The sequence below is a fragment of the Lycium ferocissimum genome, chromosome 7, assembly GCF_029784015.1.
Source record: "Lycium ferocissimum isolate CSIRO_LF1 chromosome 7, AGI_CSIRO_Lferr_CH_V1, whole genome shotgun sequence".
In the NCBI taxonomy this organism is placed as follows: Eukaryota; Viridiplantae; Streptophyta; class Magnoliopsida; order Solanales; family Solanaceae; genus Lycium; species Lycium ferocissimum.
In genome coordinates, this window is record NC_081348.1 from 41,255,108 (window position 1) to 41,277,083 (window position 21,976).

At 36.1% G+C, this 21,976-nt stretch overlaps 3 protein-coding genes across 3 annotated transcripts; 2 read left to right on the forward strand and 1 right to left on the reverse strand.

The window, feature by feature from the left end:
* The first annotated feature begins 801 nt into the window (after positions 1–801).
* On the forward strand, positions 802–7,654 carry LOC132065069 (kinesin-like protein KIN-7E). The gene is made up of 15 exons (XM_059458301.1): positions 802–955; positions 1,373–1,447; positions 1,988–2,287; positions 2,677–2,766; positions 2,869–2,969; positions 3,124–3,237; positions 3,305–3,386; positions 3,491–3,558; positions 3,694–3,759; positions 3,853–3,977; positions 4,336–4,663; positions 5,036–5,140; positions 5,219–6,058; positions 6,551–6,858; positions 7,126–7,654. The coding sequence occupies exons 3-15, from the start codon at positions 2,065–2,067 to the stop codon at positions 7,442–7,444; spliced, it is 2,769 nt and encodes a 922-aa protein (XP_059314284.1). The 5' UTR covers positions 802–955; positions 1,373–1,447; positions 1,988–2,064; the 3' UTR covers positions 7,445–7,654.
* Positions 7,523–14,840, forward strand: LOC132062216 (NADH dehydrogenase [ubiquinone] 1 beta subcomplex subunit 9). The gene is made up of 7 exons (XM_059454832.1): positions 7,523–7,565; positions 10,208–10,251; positions 10,576–10,617; positions 11,377–11,458; positions 12,330–12,385; positions 14,175–14,247; positions 14,577–14,840. Exons 1-6 carry the CDS (start codon positions 7,523–7,525, stop codon positions 14,220–14,222), a joined length of 315 nt encoding a protein of 104 aa, XP_059310815.1. The 3' UTR covers positions 14,223–14,247; positions 14,577–14,840.
* A 3,177-nt stretch (positions 14,841–18,017) lies between these two features.
* Positions 18,018–18,847, reverse strand: LOC132062848 (small ribosomal subunit protein bTHXm). Its single transcript, XM_059455326.1, has one exon. The coding sequence runs from the start codon at positions 18,731–18,733 to the stop codon at positions 18,464–18,466; it is 270 nt and encodes an 89-aa protein (XP_059311309.1). The 5' UTR covers positions 18,734–18,847; the 3' UTR covers positions 18,018–18,463.
* Between the last annotated feature and the right edge of the window lie 3,129 nt (positions 18,848–21,976).

Genomic DNA, 21,976 nt, shown 5'->3' on the forward strand with positions numbered 1-21,976 from the left:
GAGATAACTTAGTAAGCTACTTTATATATTATAGCTTAGTAAACTACTTTGTATATTTTTTTAAATGGGCACAAAAACGATACCTATTTTGGGACAGAGAGAGTAATTAGATATGATCAAAGTTATGTCCACATGTTGCGACACTCTGAACTCTTAAACTATATATTGAAACTTACCTATTATTATTATTATTATTATTATAATTATATTATTTGTGGTGATAATTATTATCATTATTATTATTTCGGTTGAGCGGAATGTTCCAAAGGCCGGAAGGGAGATAGTCATGACAAGATGTAAGTTTGAAAGTGGGCACACATCAAGCCAATTTTCTTAAGTAACATTATATGATTCTAAGTTCTATCACATGCTATTTGACAAAAGTCATACTCACTAATTTTGACAAATGTTTTGTCTAATAGAATACTCATGGAATCGTGAATCTAAATTCAAAAAGGTCCCCCATTAATTAAAGTTTAGTTTGGTATGAGAATGACCAAACAAGAGTTAACACCAATTGAAAATTAACACAACAATTAAAGAAGAACTCAAAATGGTCCCTTAACACACATAAATCTCGCAGAGTTTATTATTACTCGAGTTGTTTTAGTGGACCACTACTGAAAAGTAAAACGTGTCATCGATCTATACGGTAAAAAATCACACTTCATCTAGTAGATAAATAAAAGCATCGTGTTTACTCACCGATATTCCAGAGCCACGTGGTCACGCGGTTCATATAAAGTGAGGTTAATTCGGTCATTATACTGTCACACAAAAAAGACGTTGACGTTCTCGTCGATCCATAAAACTGTTTCCTTCGCTAAATTCTTGCAGTTGCCAGAAGTGGAAATATTTTGAAACTGTGTGTTTTCCTCTGTGTGTGTGTGTGTGTTTTTTTTTTTTCTTCTTCTATGAAATTGTTGTTTGTTTAATGGAGATTTTAAGAATGGAGGTAAGATTTCGTTGATTAAAGTTTTATGGGTTGGTTCTGTTTGGTACATCTTTTTTCTCTTTTTCACATTCATTAATGTTGACTTTATTCGACGCGTAAAGCTTCATCTTCATTTACTGAGAACGACACTATAAGCTTCAAGCTCACACTGTTTTTACTTAATCAGTTGAAGAAAAAGACTTTTCAGTTTTCAAGCTCTTTTTATTTTTTAATTTGTTTACAATTTACTTGACATCGAATAACCCGGATCTTGTTCTTTTAATACTTTTGGCCGTTGATAAAAACAAGGTTATGGTTTGCTCAATCTGAAAAAACAGATCTTTTTACCGTTAGGATCTTACTATTTTTATATGTTTTTACTGTGAGAATTTAATATCTCAGATTATCTAACGTTACATTTTTATTATTTAAATGCAGAGAAGGTTGTGACCGTTGAATTGAAACCTTATCTATCTCTAAGGTCCCTATTTTTCTGCAGAAACAACCAAGAAGGTGAACAGTGAACTCTTTTTGTCAGTATAATATAACTTCTCTTGTTATATTAGTATGTTTGTATACAAAATTTGTTGTTTAGATTTTTGTATTTTTTAAAGGTTTTGGGGTCCACAATTGCTGAAAGTTCCAAGCTTTTCTTAGAATAAGAACTGTCACTTGGTGTTGAAGCATAGTTGGGTCCCAATATTACTGGTCCCCTTTAAGCAACGTAATGTAGATTGAGTTATGGCGCTTTTTATGGAATTTTAGGTCTTGAAAAAACTTGGTATTAAGGTTTTTAAGCAAAGTGCTTTTTTAAGCAAAGTGGTTAATCACAATATTGAGCTACCTAACCGTGTGGTTAATTGCTTAAATACTTTCTACAATTAGTTACATGGGTGGGAATATAGTATATTTAGGAATCAGTCAATAGCTACTGTATTTTTTAAACAATCACAACCACCATGTCTCAAACATTCTAATTATCTTTCCTTTTCTTTGTTGGCTGCATTAATATGAGAAAGTGAGAAAGTTTTCTTCTTTTTACGCTTTGTTTAGGTGACCCTGAATTATGGGTGTATTTTTGGCAATGTGATTGGAGTGGCTACAAAGAGGGGAAGGGGAAAAAGATAGGAATGGGAGCTATTGGTGGGGAAGAATTGAAGAAGTGGGAGAAAATGCAAGGGGCTGCATTGGGTGGTGAAGAGAAGATCTTGGTGTTGGTAAGGTTGAGACCTTTAAGTGAAAAAGAAATCGCGAGGAATGAAGTTTCAGATTGGGAGTGTATCAATGAGACCACCATCTTATATAGGAACAGTCTCCAGGAACGGTCTGGATTGCCAACTGCTTATTCCTTCGGTAAGAAAATTCAACATTTCAGCCTTTGCATTTAGACCTGATTTTTGTAGAATGAGGAATGATTAGTTTGAGGTAAATTGAGGGTTAGATCTGGATATTTTAGCTTGCTAACTCCGGCTGAGATCACTTCTTGGCTATGTTGCTCGAACTCTTCAAAAATGTCGACTGGTGCGCATAGGATTGTTCAAAAGTAGTGCATTTTGGAGGATCCGACACGGGTATGGCAACTTTTTTGGAAAGTCCGAGCAACATAGCCTCCTGGGTTGTGCTGTTCTACTTTGCAGAACCATATATATTTATTGGGGTAATTTCATTGGCAGCTCAAGTGCAATCTATAAATGATGTACTGATGCTACACATATCTTCTTGCTTTTCTCTTCTGATATTAGATAGGGTATATAGAGGTGATTGCTCAACAAGGGAAGTGTATGAGGAAGGAACAAAGGACATTGCTCTTTCTGTTGTCAGCGGAATCAACTGTGAGTGTTCCAATCATATGCCTTTCTTTCACATTTTGTTGAAGATTCACTGTTCATTTGAAAAGGAACTCACTACTGTGACTACCTAAATATATTATGCAGCAACTATCTTTGCGTATGGGCAAACAAGCAGCGGAAAGACATACACAATGAACGGAATTACAGAGTTTACAGTGGCGGACATATATGATTATATGGAAAAGGTAATTTAATGTTAACTGTCAAATCACCTATATGGTCTCTATATAGCATCAAATTACGTTCTTAGACCTAGAATGTTTAAGCAGTGCATGAGATATTACATCTTATCTTCTTTTGTTCTTTATTTGCTGCAAACATGATTCTTCTCTTGTACAGCACGAAGAAAGAGCTTTTGTTTTGAAGTTTTCTGCAATGGAGATCTACAATGAAGTTGTCCGAGACCTCCTCAGCTCAGATAGTTCTCCACTAAGGCTGCTTGATGATCCTGAGGTGAGTTTCTGTTTCTTAGTTTTAATAGTGAGCAGATGAAGTTTTCTAATGATTTTGAGTTTTGTAGAAAGGGACCATTATTGAGAAACTCACAGAAGAAACTTTAAGGGATTGGGACCATCTGAAAGAGCTTTTGTCCGTATGTGAAGGTAGTGTGAATCTCCAACTCTACGCTTTAGTTTTTATCAGAATATAGAAACTGGCACCTATTAGATTTTCTCTAGAATTTACTAGTTTTATGGTCTTTATGCAGCTCAAAGACAAATTGGCGAGACTTATCTTAATGAAAATAGCTCCAGATCTCATCAAATTCTTAGACTGGTATTGCCTTGCTATCTCTTTTCTGGATAAAGTTATCATTGCCATGTTTTCTTCTCTCTGTCCGGATCAGTAAAGTACTATCATGGAATAGAGACATGTGAATCCTGCTGATACGTTTTTGTTGGTCCGTGTCAGACAATTGAAAGTTCAGCTCGTGAGTTTATAGGGAAGGACAACAAAACAACTCTTTCTGCTAGTGTGGTATGCATCAATAAGCTCACTTTATGATTTTATCGACATTCTCGACATGTACGCATGAATTGCTGATGGAAAATTTATGATTTTTGAATGCAGAATTTTGTTGATCTGGCAGGAAGCGAACGTGCATCTCAGGCTCTGTCAGTTGGACAAAGACTGAAAGAAGGCTGTCATATTAATCGTAGTTTGTTGACTTTGGGAACTGTTATTCGCAAGCTAAGGTTGATTGCTTGTTTCTTAAGTCATCTTGCTAAAAAATCTGGATCTGCTGCACTTAGCTACATGTCTGAGAATGGTCTTTAAACATTAATTCAGTTTTGCTGTCCACGTTGCAAGTTGGGTTATTTTTTTCTTTTTCGTCCCTCAGATTAGCGAAGATAAGCTTTTTGGTAATTAATATTGTTGCTATGTGAATTGTGTATGTTTAACAGTACATGAAATGAGGTTAACCACATTATAGACTTCCATCACACTCTTTGAATGTTTATATATACATGCAAGATGTGTGCATTCAATTCATCTTTTCCGCTACCTTATTGTTGAAGCTTCACTGCATGTAACGACCTTTTTTAATTGCAGCAAGGGAAGACATGGGCATGTCAATTACAGAGATTCTAAGCTAACTCGTATCCTTCAACCTGCTTTGGGGGGAAATGCAAGAACTGCCATAGTCTGCACCTTGAGTCCTGCCCGAAGCCATGTAGAACAATCTCGAAATACACTTCTATTTGCCGTTTGTGCCAAAGAAGTGTCCACTAATGCACAAGTCAATGTTGTAATGTCTGACAAGGCATTGGTGAAGCATTTGCAGAAAGAGTTGGCTAGATTAGAGAGTGAGTTAAAAACCCCCACATCTACTTGTGATCATGTGGTATTGTTGAGAAAGAAAGACCAGCAGATTGAAAAGGCGAGTCTATTTTCCTACTGTTGCTTCTTCTGGAAATTTCAGCTACTAGATTCTGGTTTGGTTACCGCGAGCAGTTGAATTGATCTGGCGAGCCAATTGTTAATCTATTTTCTGTTCATGCCAAGGCTTTTATCTAACTGCTGATTTCACTTATTCTTCACTCAGTTAATTAGCAATTAATTTGTCAGAGCATCCTTGCTTCATGTTACGGCAAAATTTCCTGAGAATTATATTAATTGAAGTGTTTTTAATTCCCAATTTTATCTGTCCATCTGAATTTTTTTTTGTCATCGTATTAAAATGGAGTCCAGTTAGATGTGACATTCGTTTGTTCGTGGAATGTTTACATAGTTTATCTGGTAAAATCTGCAGCTAGAGAAACAAGTCAGGGAACTAACTAAGCAACGTGATCTTGCTCAATCGAGGGTTGAGGATTTGCTGCAGACTATTAAAATTGATAAAACCTCCAGCCAAAAGGTTTGTATTAAGTAGCCTGTTTGAATTATCCATTAGAGATGTTCCTTTATCTGTTACTTATTTTTCGCAAATTTTCAGGATATATCAAGTCTACCTTCTGAAGGGAACACTTATGAAGATGAATGCTCTGTGTCTTGCTCATCAGCTGTAGGGGAGTCCTACATCAGGGACAATGAGAGTGATGCTACATCCTCTGCTGTGCCTGCTGCTGATCAGCATCAGAGGGGCAAACAATCTGCAAATTTGACAGGAGAAGATTCCGATGACCATTGCAAGGAAGTTCGATGTATTGAGATGGACGAGTCTAGTGAAAAGCAAACCTTTGAATCCATCAGCTTGTCAAATACCGAGTATGGAGAAAGAATGTCAATGCCTCCGGCTTCCAGTATCAGACATTCTGACCTCCAACAGCAATCACCAATGTTACTTGGAAAAGCAAGCAGCACCAGCAGTCGTTCTCTTCATGGGGCCTGGGAGCAGAAAATGCAAGATATCCAGAATACAATCAGTTCTCTTGTCAGACCTTTCCCTGATGAGTCTTCTTCACCTGCCCTTTCAACAAGTATATCAGATTCTAGAAGCCGGAAATTAACAAGAAGCAGGAGCTGTAGAGCTAGTTTTATGCTTGGCTCACTTTCACCTGACTCTGAGACAGTTGGAGAAAGCGAGTCCACCCCACCTAATGTACTAGATAAGGATTTTACAGGAAAACCTGAACGGAAGCACTGGAAACTTCCTCTATTAATTTATGGAGCAAACAGATCTAAATTATCGAGAAACGATTCACAATCTTCAATTGCTAGTGCTTTCGTGGATGGGAGTATTGCCCCTGGAGATGTGGATATCCCAAGTGTTGACAATTTTGTGGCAGGTCTGAAGGAGATGGCTAAGCATTATGATAATCAGCTTCATGATCAGGTTTGAACTATCTTGGTTCCAGCCGTATGTTTAGAGTTGCTCACTCTTTTCTGCCTGTGTGTTTGTTATATGCATGGAATTACTGGCAGATGTTGCAGCATTTGGTTTCAGTGCATCATTTTATACTTTGGTCGATTTGATGACAAATACTGCTTGCATGATCAGTTCTTGCTTTCTCTTATTTTGGGTGGGCATGACTGGGTAACTGTGCTAGCCAATGCAAAAATAACTATTCAGATTGGATTATGCACATAGAGATAACAAATATAGAATATTGTGTAAGTTGTTTGTGTAATTATTTGTTCAGTAAGCATTAAGTTTATAACTTAAACGGAACTTGATGCATATGCTATGCATTTTTCGCATGTTGATTCACTAGGTGATGTGCTGGGTCTCTCTTTGTGTTTCGTGAATTGGGAGTTAAATGACTTGGAAAAGCTGTTAATATCCTGAACTTTGTCCTCATTACATGTATTAATATATATATGTTAGGCTCAAGAGGCTGGAAAGTCAAAAAGGAGCGTCAAAAGTGTTGGAGTGGACCCGATGCTGGACTCATTGGAGGCTCCTTCAGATTGGCCTCTTGAATTTGGAAGGCTACAGAAAATGATCATTGAACTATGGCAAACTTGCCATATTTCATTGATCCACAGGACATACTTCTTCCTGCTGTTTAAAGGTGACCGTATGGATTCTATTTACATGGAGGTAGAGGTAAGAAGACTTTCCTTCCTTAAGGAAATACTTTCAAATGGAAATTCAGCTGTTCAAGGCGGTCAGACAATCACGCTTGCATCAAGGTATATTCTCTACCTTGCTCTCATATTCCTGTTATTCCTCCCAATTTTCGGTGTGTGTGCACACTAGTCTTGTGTGTTTATGTAACTGTTGTTAACTGAAGTGTTGATTTTGATGCCAATGTAAATTTGTTAGAGCCATAGACATATAGACTGAAATTACTAGCTTAAAGTTGATGTATAGTAACTGATATCATGGAAATTGTGTAATTACCATCTCTGCAGCCATCTGCTAATATGATTCAATTATCATTCTTGATTTTTCAACAGCCTCAAAGCTCTTAGACGCGAGAGAGATATGCTCAGTCGGCTCATATATAAAAGGTTCCCTGGAGCTGAACGGAATGAAATATACCAGAAATGGGGCATACATTTGAACTCGAAAAGGAGGAGACACCAACTGGTTCATCATCTTTGGAGTGACACAGATCTGAATCGTGTGATAGAGAGTGCTGCCATTGTCGCAAAGCTGATTGGGTTCTCTGATCAGGGTCCGGCCCTCAAGGAGATGTTTGGGCTCAGCATTACACCTCCGCGGAGGAGCAGGAGATCTTTTGGCTGGAAGAACAGTATGACATCCCTTATCTGAGCTTTTCCAAAGTTTGGTAGGAAAAATTATAGGTGAAATTAGCAGTAGTCTTACTATGAATGGGATTGGATTAGATACATGGCCAATTCACTGATTAGGATTGTATGGTCTCCTCTTATTAGTTTGCTTAGGTTGGTGTAATGCTACTCTGGGAATCAATTATAATTTGTCGTTTCATATTTGATAATAGATGATGTTTTTCTTCACTGATTAGGATTGTATGGTCTCCTCTTATTAGTTTGCATAATGCTATGGGAATATAATTTGTTATTTGATAATAGATGATGTTTTTTCATTTACTCAGCTGTTCTGCATTGGCTATATTTTGTTAGGGAGGTTTTAAATCTAACTCTGAATTGGAGAAACTGTTCAAGTAATTCTTTTGGCATATCATGTTATTATAAAACCGTTTTTAACAATCTACGCTGGAATTGGAGGGAGTGTTCAAGTAATTTTTGGGCATATCATGTCATTATAAAATTACCAATTATTTGTAAGGATCTAATCCGGATTCTATTAAAGGGAAAACGCTTCTACGAGAATTGTTGAATTCTCAGGCTCGAACCTGAGATCATAGTTAAAAGATTGAACTGTGGAAGAATCTTATCCATCTAATACAACCCGATGATGATAGCGAAAAGGTTATTCAGTTTCCTGTTACTCCTCGTGCGAATTGTTTTTCTAGTATAACTTGGCATTTGTTTACAAAACTAAAGTTAACACCAAATTTCAAAAATAGAAGATCGTTAAATTGTGCTAACTGATAAGAACAACGTGGGTAGGATCGTAGGACTAACAAAATATTTCTAATTTCATCATCATACTATGGCGAGGGAGAAGTAGAATAATCCTGAATTTGATTTGAGGCAACAGTTGGATAGAATGAAGTGATAAACCTTAATGATGAAAGTGATCCAACATTTTAAAACAACGTGATATATTTATGATTTACATCCTTTCCAATTAAGTTCTTTTTATTTCCCATTCACATTCCTTCAAAAGTTAAGACTCCGCTCTTTCAATCTTCTACCAGCTCTTTCAATCTCTCTCTATTAATATTCTTTTTACACATTGATAGTATATGTAAATAACAGTTATAAAATTAATTTATCTATTTCATAATGTTGAAAAATATATAACATATAAATAAAAATTAATATAATACATTCCTCTTAGCGGCGACCTATTACGCCCCTAAGATATTTTTATGTATAAAAAAAAATAAAAATAACAACAACCACGTTTCCTTTCTTTTTTTTTTCATTTATTTTTCTTTTATTGTTCGTCATGCAAAAGACAATAAATTGAAAAATTTAACTTAATACACATTGATAGCATGTGTAGTATAACTAGTTATAACAGGTTAATTATCATAGTTCTGACTGAAAGACTATAAACAATTAAATCACATAATAGTGAAAAATATATACTACACCCATATAAATAAAAATTAAACCCTAGACGATAAAAACATGCACATGTTGTATAAATACATAAATAGGTCCTTAAATTTGAAAGTAAAAATAGTAGGGGGGGGGGAGGGGGGGGGGGGTAATAGGTCGCCGCAAAGGTTGAGTGCGTCATAATTAATCCGAGTATACGTTGGGGGAGGGGGTATTTATGTATTTTCTCTCCTTCATTTTAGGTGAACACGCAAACATATATACGCCGTGGCATATAACATTTCGAGGTGTGCATTACATAAGTCGAGGTGTCTAGATGATTTTGTATAAAGTTAAATATCTAAAAAAAAATGTCCCAAAAAAAATCATGTGGAACAAAATCTTTACGTGGCGTTAGCAAAACAGTTAATTTTTTTCTATAATTCAAGAAAATCTTTGCGTTATAGAAACGGTACCAAAAAAAAAAAAATTGCCAACTTTATTTGCGTGATACATAACTTTTTGATAGAAACGTGTCGTCATTTTTAGGGGTTGAAAAAGTACGAGTAAATTTTATTTATAAACTTTAGGATGTTCTATATACATGATTATTTTGTAAGTTAGAGTGTTTAATTGATAAAAGCCAAAAGGTTTTTTAATTGCCCAAAAGATTTTTTTTTTGTTTGTATAGCGCGATAAAATGGCGAGCCCAAAAAAAAAAAAAAAATTGGAAATAGTGGAGACCAACGGGCCTAATGACCAAGGCCAAGAAAACATCACATTTTTATATTATACAATAATGTGAATACATCGAAAAGGGATACGTATACGTTCGGATCGTCATTTTGAGAACAGCAAGTTTTGTTTGAAAAACTTTATGTACCATGCCGTGTGTTTTTGTTAGGCGCTTATAAGTAAATAAACGACGTCGAAAATTGAAATTGAATGGGATAAAAGGTGTTAGCAAAAAAATTAGAACAGAAAGATACAGAAAGGTCGTGATTAAAAAATAGCACACTTAAATCAAAACCTTAAAAATAAAAACTTAAGCTGCTAGTACCTTTTCAACCCCTAAAAAAGACGGCGAGAGCCTACATTATAGAGTGTTCTATATAAAATATTAAGAGAGATCGACACAAGCAAGCAAGTATGCCATGAGCGGAATAGCATCAGTATCGTTCGTAGCTAGTTACAAAAAAAAAAAAAGAGCAGCGCAGAGTTACGCTTAAAAAATAACACACTTAAATCTAAACTCTAAAAATAAAAAACTTTAAGCTAATGATAACAAGCCTTCAAACAAAAATCTATGTATATAGAACACTTCTAAAGTTTACAAACTACAGGCGTGCAAAAAAAATATGAGATTTTATATCTTGACGAGACACTCTTAATTGGGCCGTCCATCGTCATCTCTTCTATCCTGATGTATATATAAATCTTTCTCCCCACCCCATTTTTTTTTTTTATTGGGTATTTTAGTTCCACATGGGTTTCCAAAGTTGGTAGGGCAGTTTATTAGGCGCTGGGTACGACGTCGTAGTGGGGTTAGCTTAGAAGAGAAAGATCGAGAAAGGGGGAAGAGCTTCGAGAGAGAGATTGAGAAAGCGATGAGCGGAATCTAAATATATTCGTGCTTCAGAGACACTTTTTTTTTTTTTTACTGATGTATTATATTTTCACAGTTTCGATTTTCCACATCATCGATCTATAAATATATTTGTAGTTATTTGTTTTGTTTGTTTGGTTCAGGCGGATGCCCTAAGGGAGAGATTCGAGGCCAACCGAAAAGTGGTTTGTTTTCATTTTCCTTTTTTTTTTTTTTTTTTTTTGACGGTAGTTATAAAAAAATTGTCATTTTTAGCTCGATGTTGAGATTGAAGGTTTTATTTTAGTGTTATACAGAGCGATTTGTTCATGTGAAATGTTTTAAACCTGTCTCTATCAAAAAAGGAATTCACTTTTAGTGAAGTGTCAAATAAAAATGACAGAAGTATCAGTGAAGTATCAAATAAAATGACAGAAGTATTAGTCAAGCTTATAAATTTATTTTACACTGGACCGAGTCCTCAAATCATCGTTTCATTTTTCTTTTCCTTATACATTTTGGAGTGTATAAATTGTCATTTTCTTGGTAGGATATATATTTTTAGCTCAATATTTGGATTGAAGTTTATATGATTACTGTTAAACTGAGTGACTTGTTCTTGATTTTTTTTGATCATATCTGTGACCGAAACAAAATCACATTCGTCGTGCACAATTAGTTTTTGATGTACAAGTAATACTGGAAATGATGTGAGTTCAATGTAGCCGATTCTGCTATATGGTAAGAATAAATAGTTCCTTATTGAAGTTTTGTCTCGATTAAAACCTTGTCAAGAATTGTTACTTTCCTGAACTCAGGATTCTGCATTAAAGTTCTTTATGGATAATGAGAAATGACTCTAGTGGAATTTTATTTCTGTAGTTAAACATTTCCTGCATTATGTTTGATTTTTTGCAGTTTTGTCTTTAAGTTCATTTATTCTGTTTTGGTTTGTTAACATCCAGGAAGATATTGAAACTATTGATAGACTTATAGCCGATGGTGAAGCATCCTATAATAAGTGGCGGCACCCTGACCCTTATGTCGGTATGTTTCTCTACGAGTTTCATAACAAAAAACAAGTTGAAGTCTACTATATGAGTCCTCTCTATCTATGTGTTCTTTATGAGTTTCATGCTTTCAGTAAACTGGATTTCAACCCTATGAACTAAACATGTTAGATATGATGTCGGAGACTGTTGTATTAGGCCAGGGTTTCGGGTTCTAGTGGTGAGAGCGCAACTTGTGATGTGTGGGTAAGGCGCAACAGGTTCAAACCCTACCTCAGAGAAAAGCTTGGTATTTTGAGTGGAGAAGGGTAGAGGAGTGAGCCCATTATCTACCGAGTTTCAAACTGTGTGCCATTGGCCATCGGGGGTTTCTTAATTATCAAAAAGAAGTGTTGAATTACTTTTAGCCGGCCTACTTTCTGTTGGAATCTATCACATGCTCCCAAGAGTTTGGGGTCTTAACTTCTTGGATTCAGGGAGTATGTTTTTTCACGTGAAAAAGACTGTCTAATCATAAAATGTCTAGTGGATTTAAAAAAAAAAAAAAAATTGAAAAAAATCTAGATGATACTTCTCATCTGAATTTTTATCTTCTTTGTTAATCTAATTCTTATCCTATTTACTTCTGCATGTTTCCTTATTGGAGTATGTGATTGTCTTTTTGGTCATGCAACGTTTGTTCAATATTTAACAGCATTAAACATCTGACATTGTAAATGTTTTTACGTGAACAGATACAAAAGGGACATGCACAAAGCCAACTTATTATTAGATCTTGAAAGAAAAAAGTCTCTTTAATTTTTTGACACACTGTGGATATGTGATAAGTTTCAGAAACATGAAAGTTGAATGAGCTCTTTCATGTTATAGACTTTTGGTAATAGTTTTACTCTTTCTATGATGAGCAGTTCCGTGGGCACCTGGTGGTTCCAAGTTCAACAGAAATCCAGTTCCGCCAGAAGGGGTAATTTTCTTAAACATTTATTTACATCACATTCGATATGTCAGTTTATGCTAGTTGCTTAAATTGTTCACATTCAGTGTGTCAGCTTACACTACTTGCTTAAGTCATTTGCTTTCTTGTTTGATCAGTTTCTGCAAATACCATCTGGAGTAATCTTCAACTGTTAAACATTTTACCCGTTTTTACAAAATTGCTAGTTCATTTTTATTTCTCTTTTTTTTTTTTTTTTTTTCCTGGCAATGTCAGGACTTGAGTTTATATTTATTTCCTCATAGTGAATTGCTGTCCGAAATTTCATCGTTATTTTCCTAGATTCATATGACTACAACAAGTGGTTTAGGTCAATTATATTCACAATTCATGCAGAGTTTTTGTTCATTTTAAACAATTTTTCATATTAAAATAGTTAAATATTGAACTGTCAAAAGAGGGAACTTATCGGAAAGATGTCACATCAACATCATAGGTATACGATGTCATACTTAGTTGTATTATTGTTAATTATTTACATTGAAATCTAGGATAGTAGGAAGAAAAGCAGGATACGCATGTTGTGATAGTATTTTGATTTTCTGCTCCCTCCAATCTCCATAGAAGTTTGCGTCCTTATTTGACTCAGCTTGATTATTAGGGTGAGACATGTAATGTTTTTGATTAGTGAATTGTATTAGAAAAGGTTCAGGGGATGCTACATAGGGCCACATTCTTTTCGCTCATAGATATGTACATCAACCCAGGTACAAAATCTCAAAGCACTGTGCTATTCTTCTATATTAACCAATCTCAATTTGTCTGATATGATAACCGACATGGCCTTCCATTGTTTGCAGTTCATGCTTTCGCCTACCTAACCTCTTCCTTTTCCAACCCGAACCTATTAATATCCAGTTCTTGCAATGACATCTGACACCTGAAGCTGAGTTATATTCAACATCACTTCTCCAGATAGTTGCTTTCATTGGCAAAGCCTTCTGTTTCTATCTCCTCTTCTGCTACACGGGCATGTCCAGTTGGACATCAGAATCCTCCCCATTGCTAGAACAGTCTGCCGGTCCTTGTGCATCGTCTTCCCCTATATTTTGGTGTTCAACACAGCAAGATCAAACTTCTCATTGTAATTGATACCACCAACGCTGTGCTCTTTCATTTTTTTTGTTTGACATCGTCGCTGTGCAGTTCCCTGCCTTTCAGTCTTCAGGATGGGTTGCTGCCATATTTCTGGTTATTCCAATTTTCCATTTCCTTCTCGAGGGACCCACTAAACCACATTTCCATGTACTTCCCTTCATGTAGGAGTAATTTCAATTGGGAGTAGTTCTGGTCCAAAAGATCAGTGTTGGAGTGGGTTAGATCTAGATTGATGTTGGTCCAAATGTTACACCTACCTCTATGCTCTCTCTCTCCTCAGACCCACTCAACCTAACTCGATATGTAAATAAATGATCTGAATCCAGAACTCTTCCATTTTAGGACCATGTTAGACCCCAAAAAAGTATCCCCTATGAGGGAGCAGGAACAACAAAATAAAACAAGGGTAAAACTTGTTGGATTTGTATGGTCCAACGCTATCACTTTGGTGTCTTTTGGACTATGAGGTTACAATACTACTGTATTAATTAGTTTGTTTTTGGTGTAACATGGAGTTTATGTAAATGTTACAGAAGCCATGATCGAGTTCATTACTACCCTACAGAATCGAGAATACTTTTGATTTTTTGCTCTTCTTATATTGTTGTTACACCAAGCAGACTTCATGGATCCTTTAATGACTCCTTGGCTCTTGATGCAGATTGAGATAGTGTATGACTATGGCAAGGAAGAGGCTGAACTAGTATGATGTTCTCCCATGAAATGAATAAAAGGTAGAATTATGTTAACTCGTGCATCTTCACACATTTGCTGTGCCCAATAGTTTCATGTTTATCTCCTCCGTTGCTCTCCCCAAAAAACACACACACACACACACAACTGAAGAGACACCTTAACCAGAAAAAGGGGAAGAAAGTGATGCATCTTTTGAGGTTAATGTGGTGAAGGTACAAAATTTGAACAGCAAAAATATAGATTAAATTGGTCCGATAAATGTTAATACTTTCAGCTACTGGCATATACGATATCTGCAGTGAATTGGTAACAATCTATATTTGTAATTTTGCCAGTTGATTAAATATTTTCATATTTTGGGTGGCAGATTCAGAAAGTGCAGGCATGGAGGGAGAGTCGCATCCAATCTCGTCTTCTTTTTTTAGTGACTACATCTGCTTCGCTAACTTTGAACAATGAGACGTTAAATATGTTTTCTGGTTTGAGTTTAGAGAAATGGGAATTGGCATGGCATGATGCTTGCCTTAATTTGACCGTTCAGCAGTTGTGAGCTGCAAACCAAGAATTGCAAAAATAAATGTCAGATTTTGAATTTGAAATAGATAAATGTGAGGATTTGTTTGGATTGCAATTTATCAGGTTTCGGTAATCATGATTCATATCTTACCCTTTTTTGGGGACAAGTGTCGTGATGCTGTTGTCTTAACAATTTCTTGTTAAAATCTCGTGTACTTCCCTTTTATGCTAGATGACGGACGAACAATTGTCCCATTTGTTTGCCAGATGGAACAGATATGCTATATTCTTCTATCTTGAAATTTTAGTTTGGATTCGAAGGGAAATAAATAGCCAATAAAATGAAAGATACATAGCAGAGGAAGCAATAGTCCTGCAATAAAAAGAAGCATAATTTTCTAACAAATCAATCGCATTATATTGATGCCTTGCGATACTCTTGTAAATCAACAAATGATTTGGGCTTTTATTTTCTTAGGTTTTGAGTAAACTGTCATTTTAAACTGTACAGTGTTTTGTGGCAACAAGCCACAAAGGGAAGTGTTTTTTAGGTGTAATAATCGAATGGGGTGATTATTATTAGATCTAAAATCATATTCTTTTACTAAACCTTCAAATGAAATTTCTCTCCAGTAGAGATATCCAAATTTATTACGCCCAAGTTAAATTAACACTAGACTAGATAAGAGCGGGTTTAATCAACTAAAATGTGATTCTTTCAAAAGCACCTGATGTATCATAACCATTTTGCAAATGATTTATCCTTGGATAAGAAAAGAATGCAAGAAAAATCCAACCAAAAATCATCCTTTCAGATGCACTTTCACGATTGCCTATGAGAGCGAGCTATAAGCTACGAAAGAAGCATGATTTCGCCTCCCTTTTCAAAAGATGTGCTAGTATCTTGTGTTGCATGTTCCATCCATAAGAACGGTGCAAACACATTTCTCTGCACAATGTATGTATTACAATGTCTACATAACAAGATTAATTTCAGTAGGAAGCAGTAATTGGCCGAATCATTAACAATTAACATCACAATTGATTATCTCTTTTCAGTTCTCTCTGTCATATATCAATTCAAATAGAGACGAGATCATCCTGCGTATATGCACAACTACACTCTTTTGCATCGTTGTGAATGCATCATTATGCGCACTCCAGCATCAGTAACAAGTCAATTAACTTCACTTGAGAAAGGTTCACTATTTTTGGGTGGTTGCTAGGAACAGATAACACAAATTAGATTGACGAAGCAAAAGAGGGGCAAAATGGACATATGAAGCAAAAGAGGGCAAAATTATGTGGCTTTACGCTCTAACTCACTGTGACAACTCTAGGTGTCGTCGGGCCTAAGTGATCATTCGTTTTCCAATGTCTGATTCCAGTCTCAAGTAACAACACGTAAAACAGTACTTTCTTTGATCTCTCCGACAGTTGATCTGATGAGATGCAAAACTGCCAATAGAGAGCCGATCTCTGGCTCAGCTTCAATTTTAGAGAAATCGGGAGGCTGGATTTCACACACATCAAAACATGAAGTTCAATTCTGATAGCTGCAGAATTGTCTTCCTGCAGATTTCATCCAGCTAACTCACTCCATCCTCAATACGCCTATACATGAGAACACTTTAGTTGTCCGTCATAAATGGCCAAGTTTTAAAACTAGAGATGCACCCTTCGAGCTAGCAACTACTATTGGTAATATGAAGAAAATCAAATCCATATCCTGGTTTCCCCATTGGTTTATATTTTAACTGGAATCTCACACTGCCAATAGGAGAGAACATTAAGAAGTTGGAAGTTCAATGTTGCGCACACTGAAACATGAAGTCCAAGATTTCATCCAGCCATTTCATTCACTCCGTCCTCCCCGATACGCCTATTTATGAGAACAGTTTTGTCATACGTTTCAAATGCCTAGCTCTAAAAGTAGATGTGTAGTTGGAGGCAGCAAGTCCTATTGGCATTATGAAGAAAGAAAATCCATATCCTTGTTTCCCCATTGGTTTATATTTCAATTGAATCTCACACTATCTAGGTCAGACACAAGACTAGATCAGCTCATAAAGTCATATGAACCAAGGAAAGCAGATAAACATCACACCACAATATCTCCTGCAGGTTGATTACAGCAAAAAGTATCTCTTACACCCCAAAGTTGGGCAACGGAGATGCAGAAAATCGTTGTGAATGCATCATTATGCGCACTCCAGCATCAGTAACAAGTCAATTAACTTCCATTTCACTATTTTTGGGTGGTTGCTAGGAACACTACAAATTAGATTGACGTGCAAAAGAGGGCAATAACATATATGTGGCTTTACGCTCTAACTCACTGAAGCAAAAGAGGGGCAAAATGGACATATATGTGGCTTTAAGCTCTAACTCACTGTGACAACTCTAGGTGTCGTCGGGCCTAAGTGATCAAAGATTAGTCTCAAGTAACAACACGTAAAACAGTACTTTCTTTGATCTCTCCGACAGTTGACTGATGAGATAAACTGCCAATAGGGATCTCTGGCTCAGGAGAAATGGGGAGGCTGGATTTCACACACATCGAAACATGAAGTTCAATTCTGATAGCTGCAGAATTCTCTTCCAGCAGATTTTCATCCAGCTAACTCACTCCATCCTCAATACGCCTATACATGAGAACACTTCCGTTGTCCGTCATAAATGGCCAAGTTTAACAACAATTTAATACTATATTGGTAATATGAAGAAAATCAAATCCATATCCTGGTTTCCCCATTGGTTTATATTTTAACAGCAATATAATTCAGTTAATTTATTCTCATTTCATCCAGCCAATTCACTCCATCCTCCCAGATACGCCTATAACGCTTTTGTCTTACATTTTAAATGGTAGCTCTAAAAGCAGATGTGTATGCAAATTGCATTATGAAGAAAGAAAAATATCCTTGTTTCCCCATTGGTTTATAAAGAATCTCACACTATCTAGGTCAGACACAAGACTAGATCAGCTCATAAAGTCATAACCAAGGAAACAATATCTCCTGCAGGTTGATTACAGCAAAAAGTATCTCTTACACCCCAAAGTTGGGCAACGGAGATGCAGAAAATTAGCAGTAGCTGAACTAATCCCATTTAGGATCTTCAGTTCCCTGGACTAAAATTTCCTATGTGCAAAGCATAACAATCCCAAATCCGAATAAAACAGGAGGGTTTGCGTAATTAAAAGTAGCAGAACTATGATTTGACCCCAACTAAATTGGGATTCTTGGTTAGTATTGATATCAATAGTCAAAACTATGATAATCACATAGCTAACAGCAATATAATTCATAATTTATTCTCAACTCCTAATTCCAGTATGCCATATAATAGCTCTTTTGTATGCAAATTGCAAAACAAAACAATTGAAAACACAATACTGAACGCCTAGTCTTTAAAATGTAGCCGAACTAATCCCATTTTGGATCTTCAGCTTTCTGGACTAAAATTGTACATGTGAAAGCATAACAGTCCCGAAACCGGATAAAAAAAGGAGTCTTGGCATTAGTTCAATAGTCAAAACTACATAGCTAACCCCAACTAAATTGGGATTAAGGAGTAGTTCATGAGTTTCGACATCAACTAACCAATATAATTTAGCAAATCATTCTCAAACCCTAGACTCCTAATTCTAGAATGCCATAAGATAATAATACCTAAACGTCTTAAGAGGTGAATACACATCATAGTAAAACAAAACAAGGCCAGAATTAAAGGAAATCAGATTAATTTGAAGGGAAGAGGCCAAGGGGTAGACCTGGGAACCTCAACTTTATCCTTAATGCGTTCAATCTTCTTCTCCTTTTTAGGTCTCCAATTTCCATATGAATCTTTGAATCTCTTCCCTTTCTTTGTCCTCTTGTCCCCTCGACCACACAGGATCGCATCTGATGATGATGACGTCACAGATGAGTATGTCATTCGTTGTTCCATAGCAGCCATCGTCATCATTCTCCTCGCTGCTGTGCTGCACCACTGTGTCATCGCCATTTTCGTTAAACCCTAGACCTCAACTCAAATTGCTTTTTATTTATAAAATGAATACAAGGGGAAAGATAGTATAGTCTGATTAACGTTTTTCGATTTGATTTTCTTCTCCCCAAAAGTGTGATTTCGGTTTTTGTTTCATGTTGAAATATTGGGTAAATTTGTAATTATGGATGATTTTTATTATTAGGGCTTTAATTATATACTATATTTCAGTAATACTTTTAGAAAATTAAAACATGTCTCCTTTTTCTTTTCTTTTTTTTTCCCGTTAAAACAATTCAATTTACTGATGTTTGAGATTGCTAGAAAATATTTTGATTTTTCACCAAAATGAAAGAAATAAGTTTACGCGCTTTTGAACATCGTTGCCAGTGCCACAACAAGTAATATGTACACATTAGGGTCCGGAACTTTTTTAACTCAAAAATTTTTTTTGGAACCAAACTAACCCTTTAAAAAAAAAAAAAAAAAAAAAAAAAAAAAAAACCAAAGTAGAGAACTTACGCGGAAATTTGTGCGTGAAAGAGCCAAAGTTTACATTTACACTTTGGTCCTTTCACGCACAGTCTCCTGCTTGATAGCCTCTTTTTCCCCCGCTTCCCGCCCCGACCCCAACCTTTATTCTTTGAAAATCAAATTCAAAATTAAGCTTTTTTCCATACTTTGATCGAAAATTAGTCACGTTTCAAAACACCGAAATATAAATATTTTATATAGAACTTAATATTTTTTTTTAATGTACAATAATATCGGTTCATTACATCAAGTATACATATACATTTGGATCGTCGTTTTAGGGGTTGTAAAGTGCTTCGAAGTATGTTTGAAAACTTGTTATATTTAGGTTTAAGTGTCATATTTTTTAGGGTTTTGATTAATCTCTTTTGTTTTACTCTCAAAGCTATGAAAGTACTTTTTTGGTTCAAGAAAGATAGAAAAGAAAAAATTACTCTGCTTTGTATTAGGTTTTTTTTTTTTTCTTTAATGTCTTTTTTATTTTGTTATTCTATTGTGTAATCCGCACCTTTTGAATGTGCAAAAATAAATATAATATTTAAAAATAAGTCATCCAATATGAGAGATTCATAATAATTGAAAAATATTTCATTCCATTAGCAACGAAATACATCATTAAATTACAATAGACTTAAAAAAAAATCAAGTTCTAGACACTCTTCTACTTCCGGATGTCGCCACCACGGGGAGTTTTTACATGAACGCTTATCATGCCCAAATTATGCTTACATGTCGAGCACTTGCGAGAGTAAGTCTTTTCGCTAACATTCATTTGATTGTGATAACGGGTTAGCTTTGTTTTTCCCAATTTACGGATATGCTTCTTGTTCGCAACCATAGTAAAAACGTGGTTGACCAATAAGCTTGATTTACCAGGGGATGGAAGTGGCCGGAATATGCTCTAAGGTATTTTACGACCTTATATTCCTCCGCCACATAATCAATTACATTTTTGGCCATTCTCTCAAAGCACTTGACTGTATGAGAACATGGCATGTGGTACGTTTGCCACTTACCACAAGTGATGATTTTGTACGCTCAGTAACGATATGTTTGTTTCCTCTTTTACTGTCGTAATAACCCGTTCTAATTTCATACACTCGTTGAACGACGTCATACTCGATCATTTGGTGACCCTCTGCCTTTCTTCTACGGTGCTTCATCTTTTTGTAAGGCTTTGGCATCCATGTTCCGTCCTCGGCTAATATGGCTTTGGCCTGCCTTATCCTATCCGCAAATCGCTCCACGACCTGCTTGAAAGTTAGTCTTACCATTGCGGTGACAGGTAGTCCTCGAGTAGATTTGAGGAGTCCATTGAAAGACTCCGAGTTGTTCGTTGTGAGCATGCCCCATCTCCTTCCTCCATCAGCATACAGCGTCCATTTTTCAACTTCTAATTTCATCAACCAAACATATGCCTCTTCACTCACTTCCTTAGCAAAACTCCATTTTGCGGACCCATTTTCTTTGTTTGATGCATCGCACCCCCCCACATCAATTTGTTTACGGTGTCATTTCCAAACTTTGTTTGTAAATTAGCCTTTAAGTGCCTTAAACAATATCGATGGTAAGCATGTGGGCTTCGCCACTTTTTAGAGTACGCATATTGTGCAATATGCCTTTATGACGATCCGATAGGACACAAATGCCCTGACGACCCTTAATAACAAAAGTTTTTAGATGAGTCAAGAACATATCCCATGTCTCGTTGCTCTCGTTGGCGGCAATTGTGAAAGCAAGAGAGAATATTGACCCATTGGCATCCATACCTACTGCAATTAGGAGCTTAATGTCATATCAGCCATATACATGTGTCCCATCTATCGATATCACATTCCGGCAGTAAGCAAAACCATCAATACTTGGTTTGAATGCCCAAAAGATGAAGTCAAAAATTTACCCTCTAAAGTCGTCCTTTGTACAACGGTGCCGATTAGCATGTTATAGAGCTTATATATGCAACGAACGCCCGAAAAGAGGATTCTCAAGTTCCAAAGATTATCTCAAAAGACGTCTACGCGAGAAATTCCTTTCTCTTGCTTATGATTTTACCATATTTGGAGTAGACCATGCTAATACAAGTTTTGATGGGCATCCTGCATAAGTTTAAACAAACAACATTTAGCAATGATATTTTAGTTGCTATAAGATATATAATGTACTATGTCAGATAAGTTACCCTGGAGTTTCGTCAATGTCTTTAAGTAACACAGGTAATCATGTTTATATCTAAATTAAAATGATGCTCGACTTGGGCCCGTATCACAAGTGTGCTTTGGGTGGAATTTTGTGATTTCCATGCATCGAGGCTTAACAATTTCCCCGAAGCAACCACCGCTTGACAAATTTCGAGTCTTTTCGCTTACAAACCAGCCTCTCTCCATACCGATCTCTGTTTTGAGTCATCAACCTTAAACTCCCTCATATCCCGTATACAATACATTTTGTGTGCCGTTGCAACGTCTTTTTTTATGTGAACTGCATTCCTTTTGCAAGGACGCATTCATCAGTCATGAGATTTTTTGCTTCAATCCACGCTTTTTAGAGACTTTGATCATCATCTCTTGTGAAGACAAATGCATCCTCACGACCTTGTAAACTGTCAAGATATGGAATATAGTCAGAATGCCACTGCATTGGGCTGTCAGGAATTGGGTTTTCGGCTATTGGAGGTGGTACGTGATGGTGAGTTAGTTCTGGGGACTAAAATGCGTATCTTCTTCATCC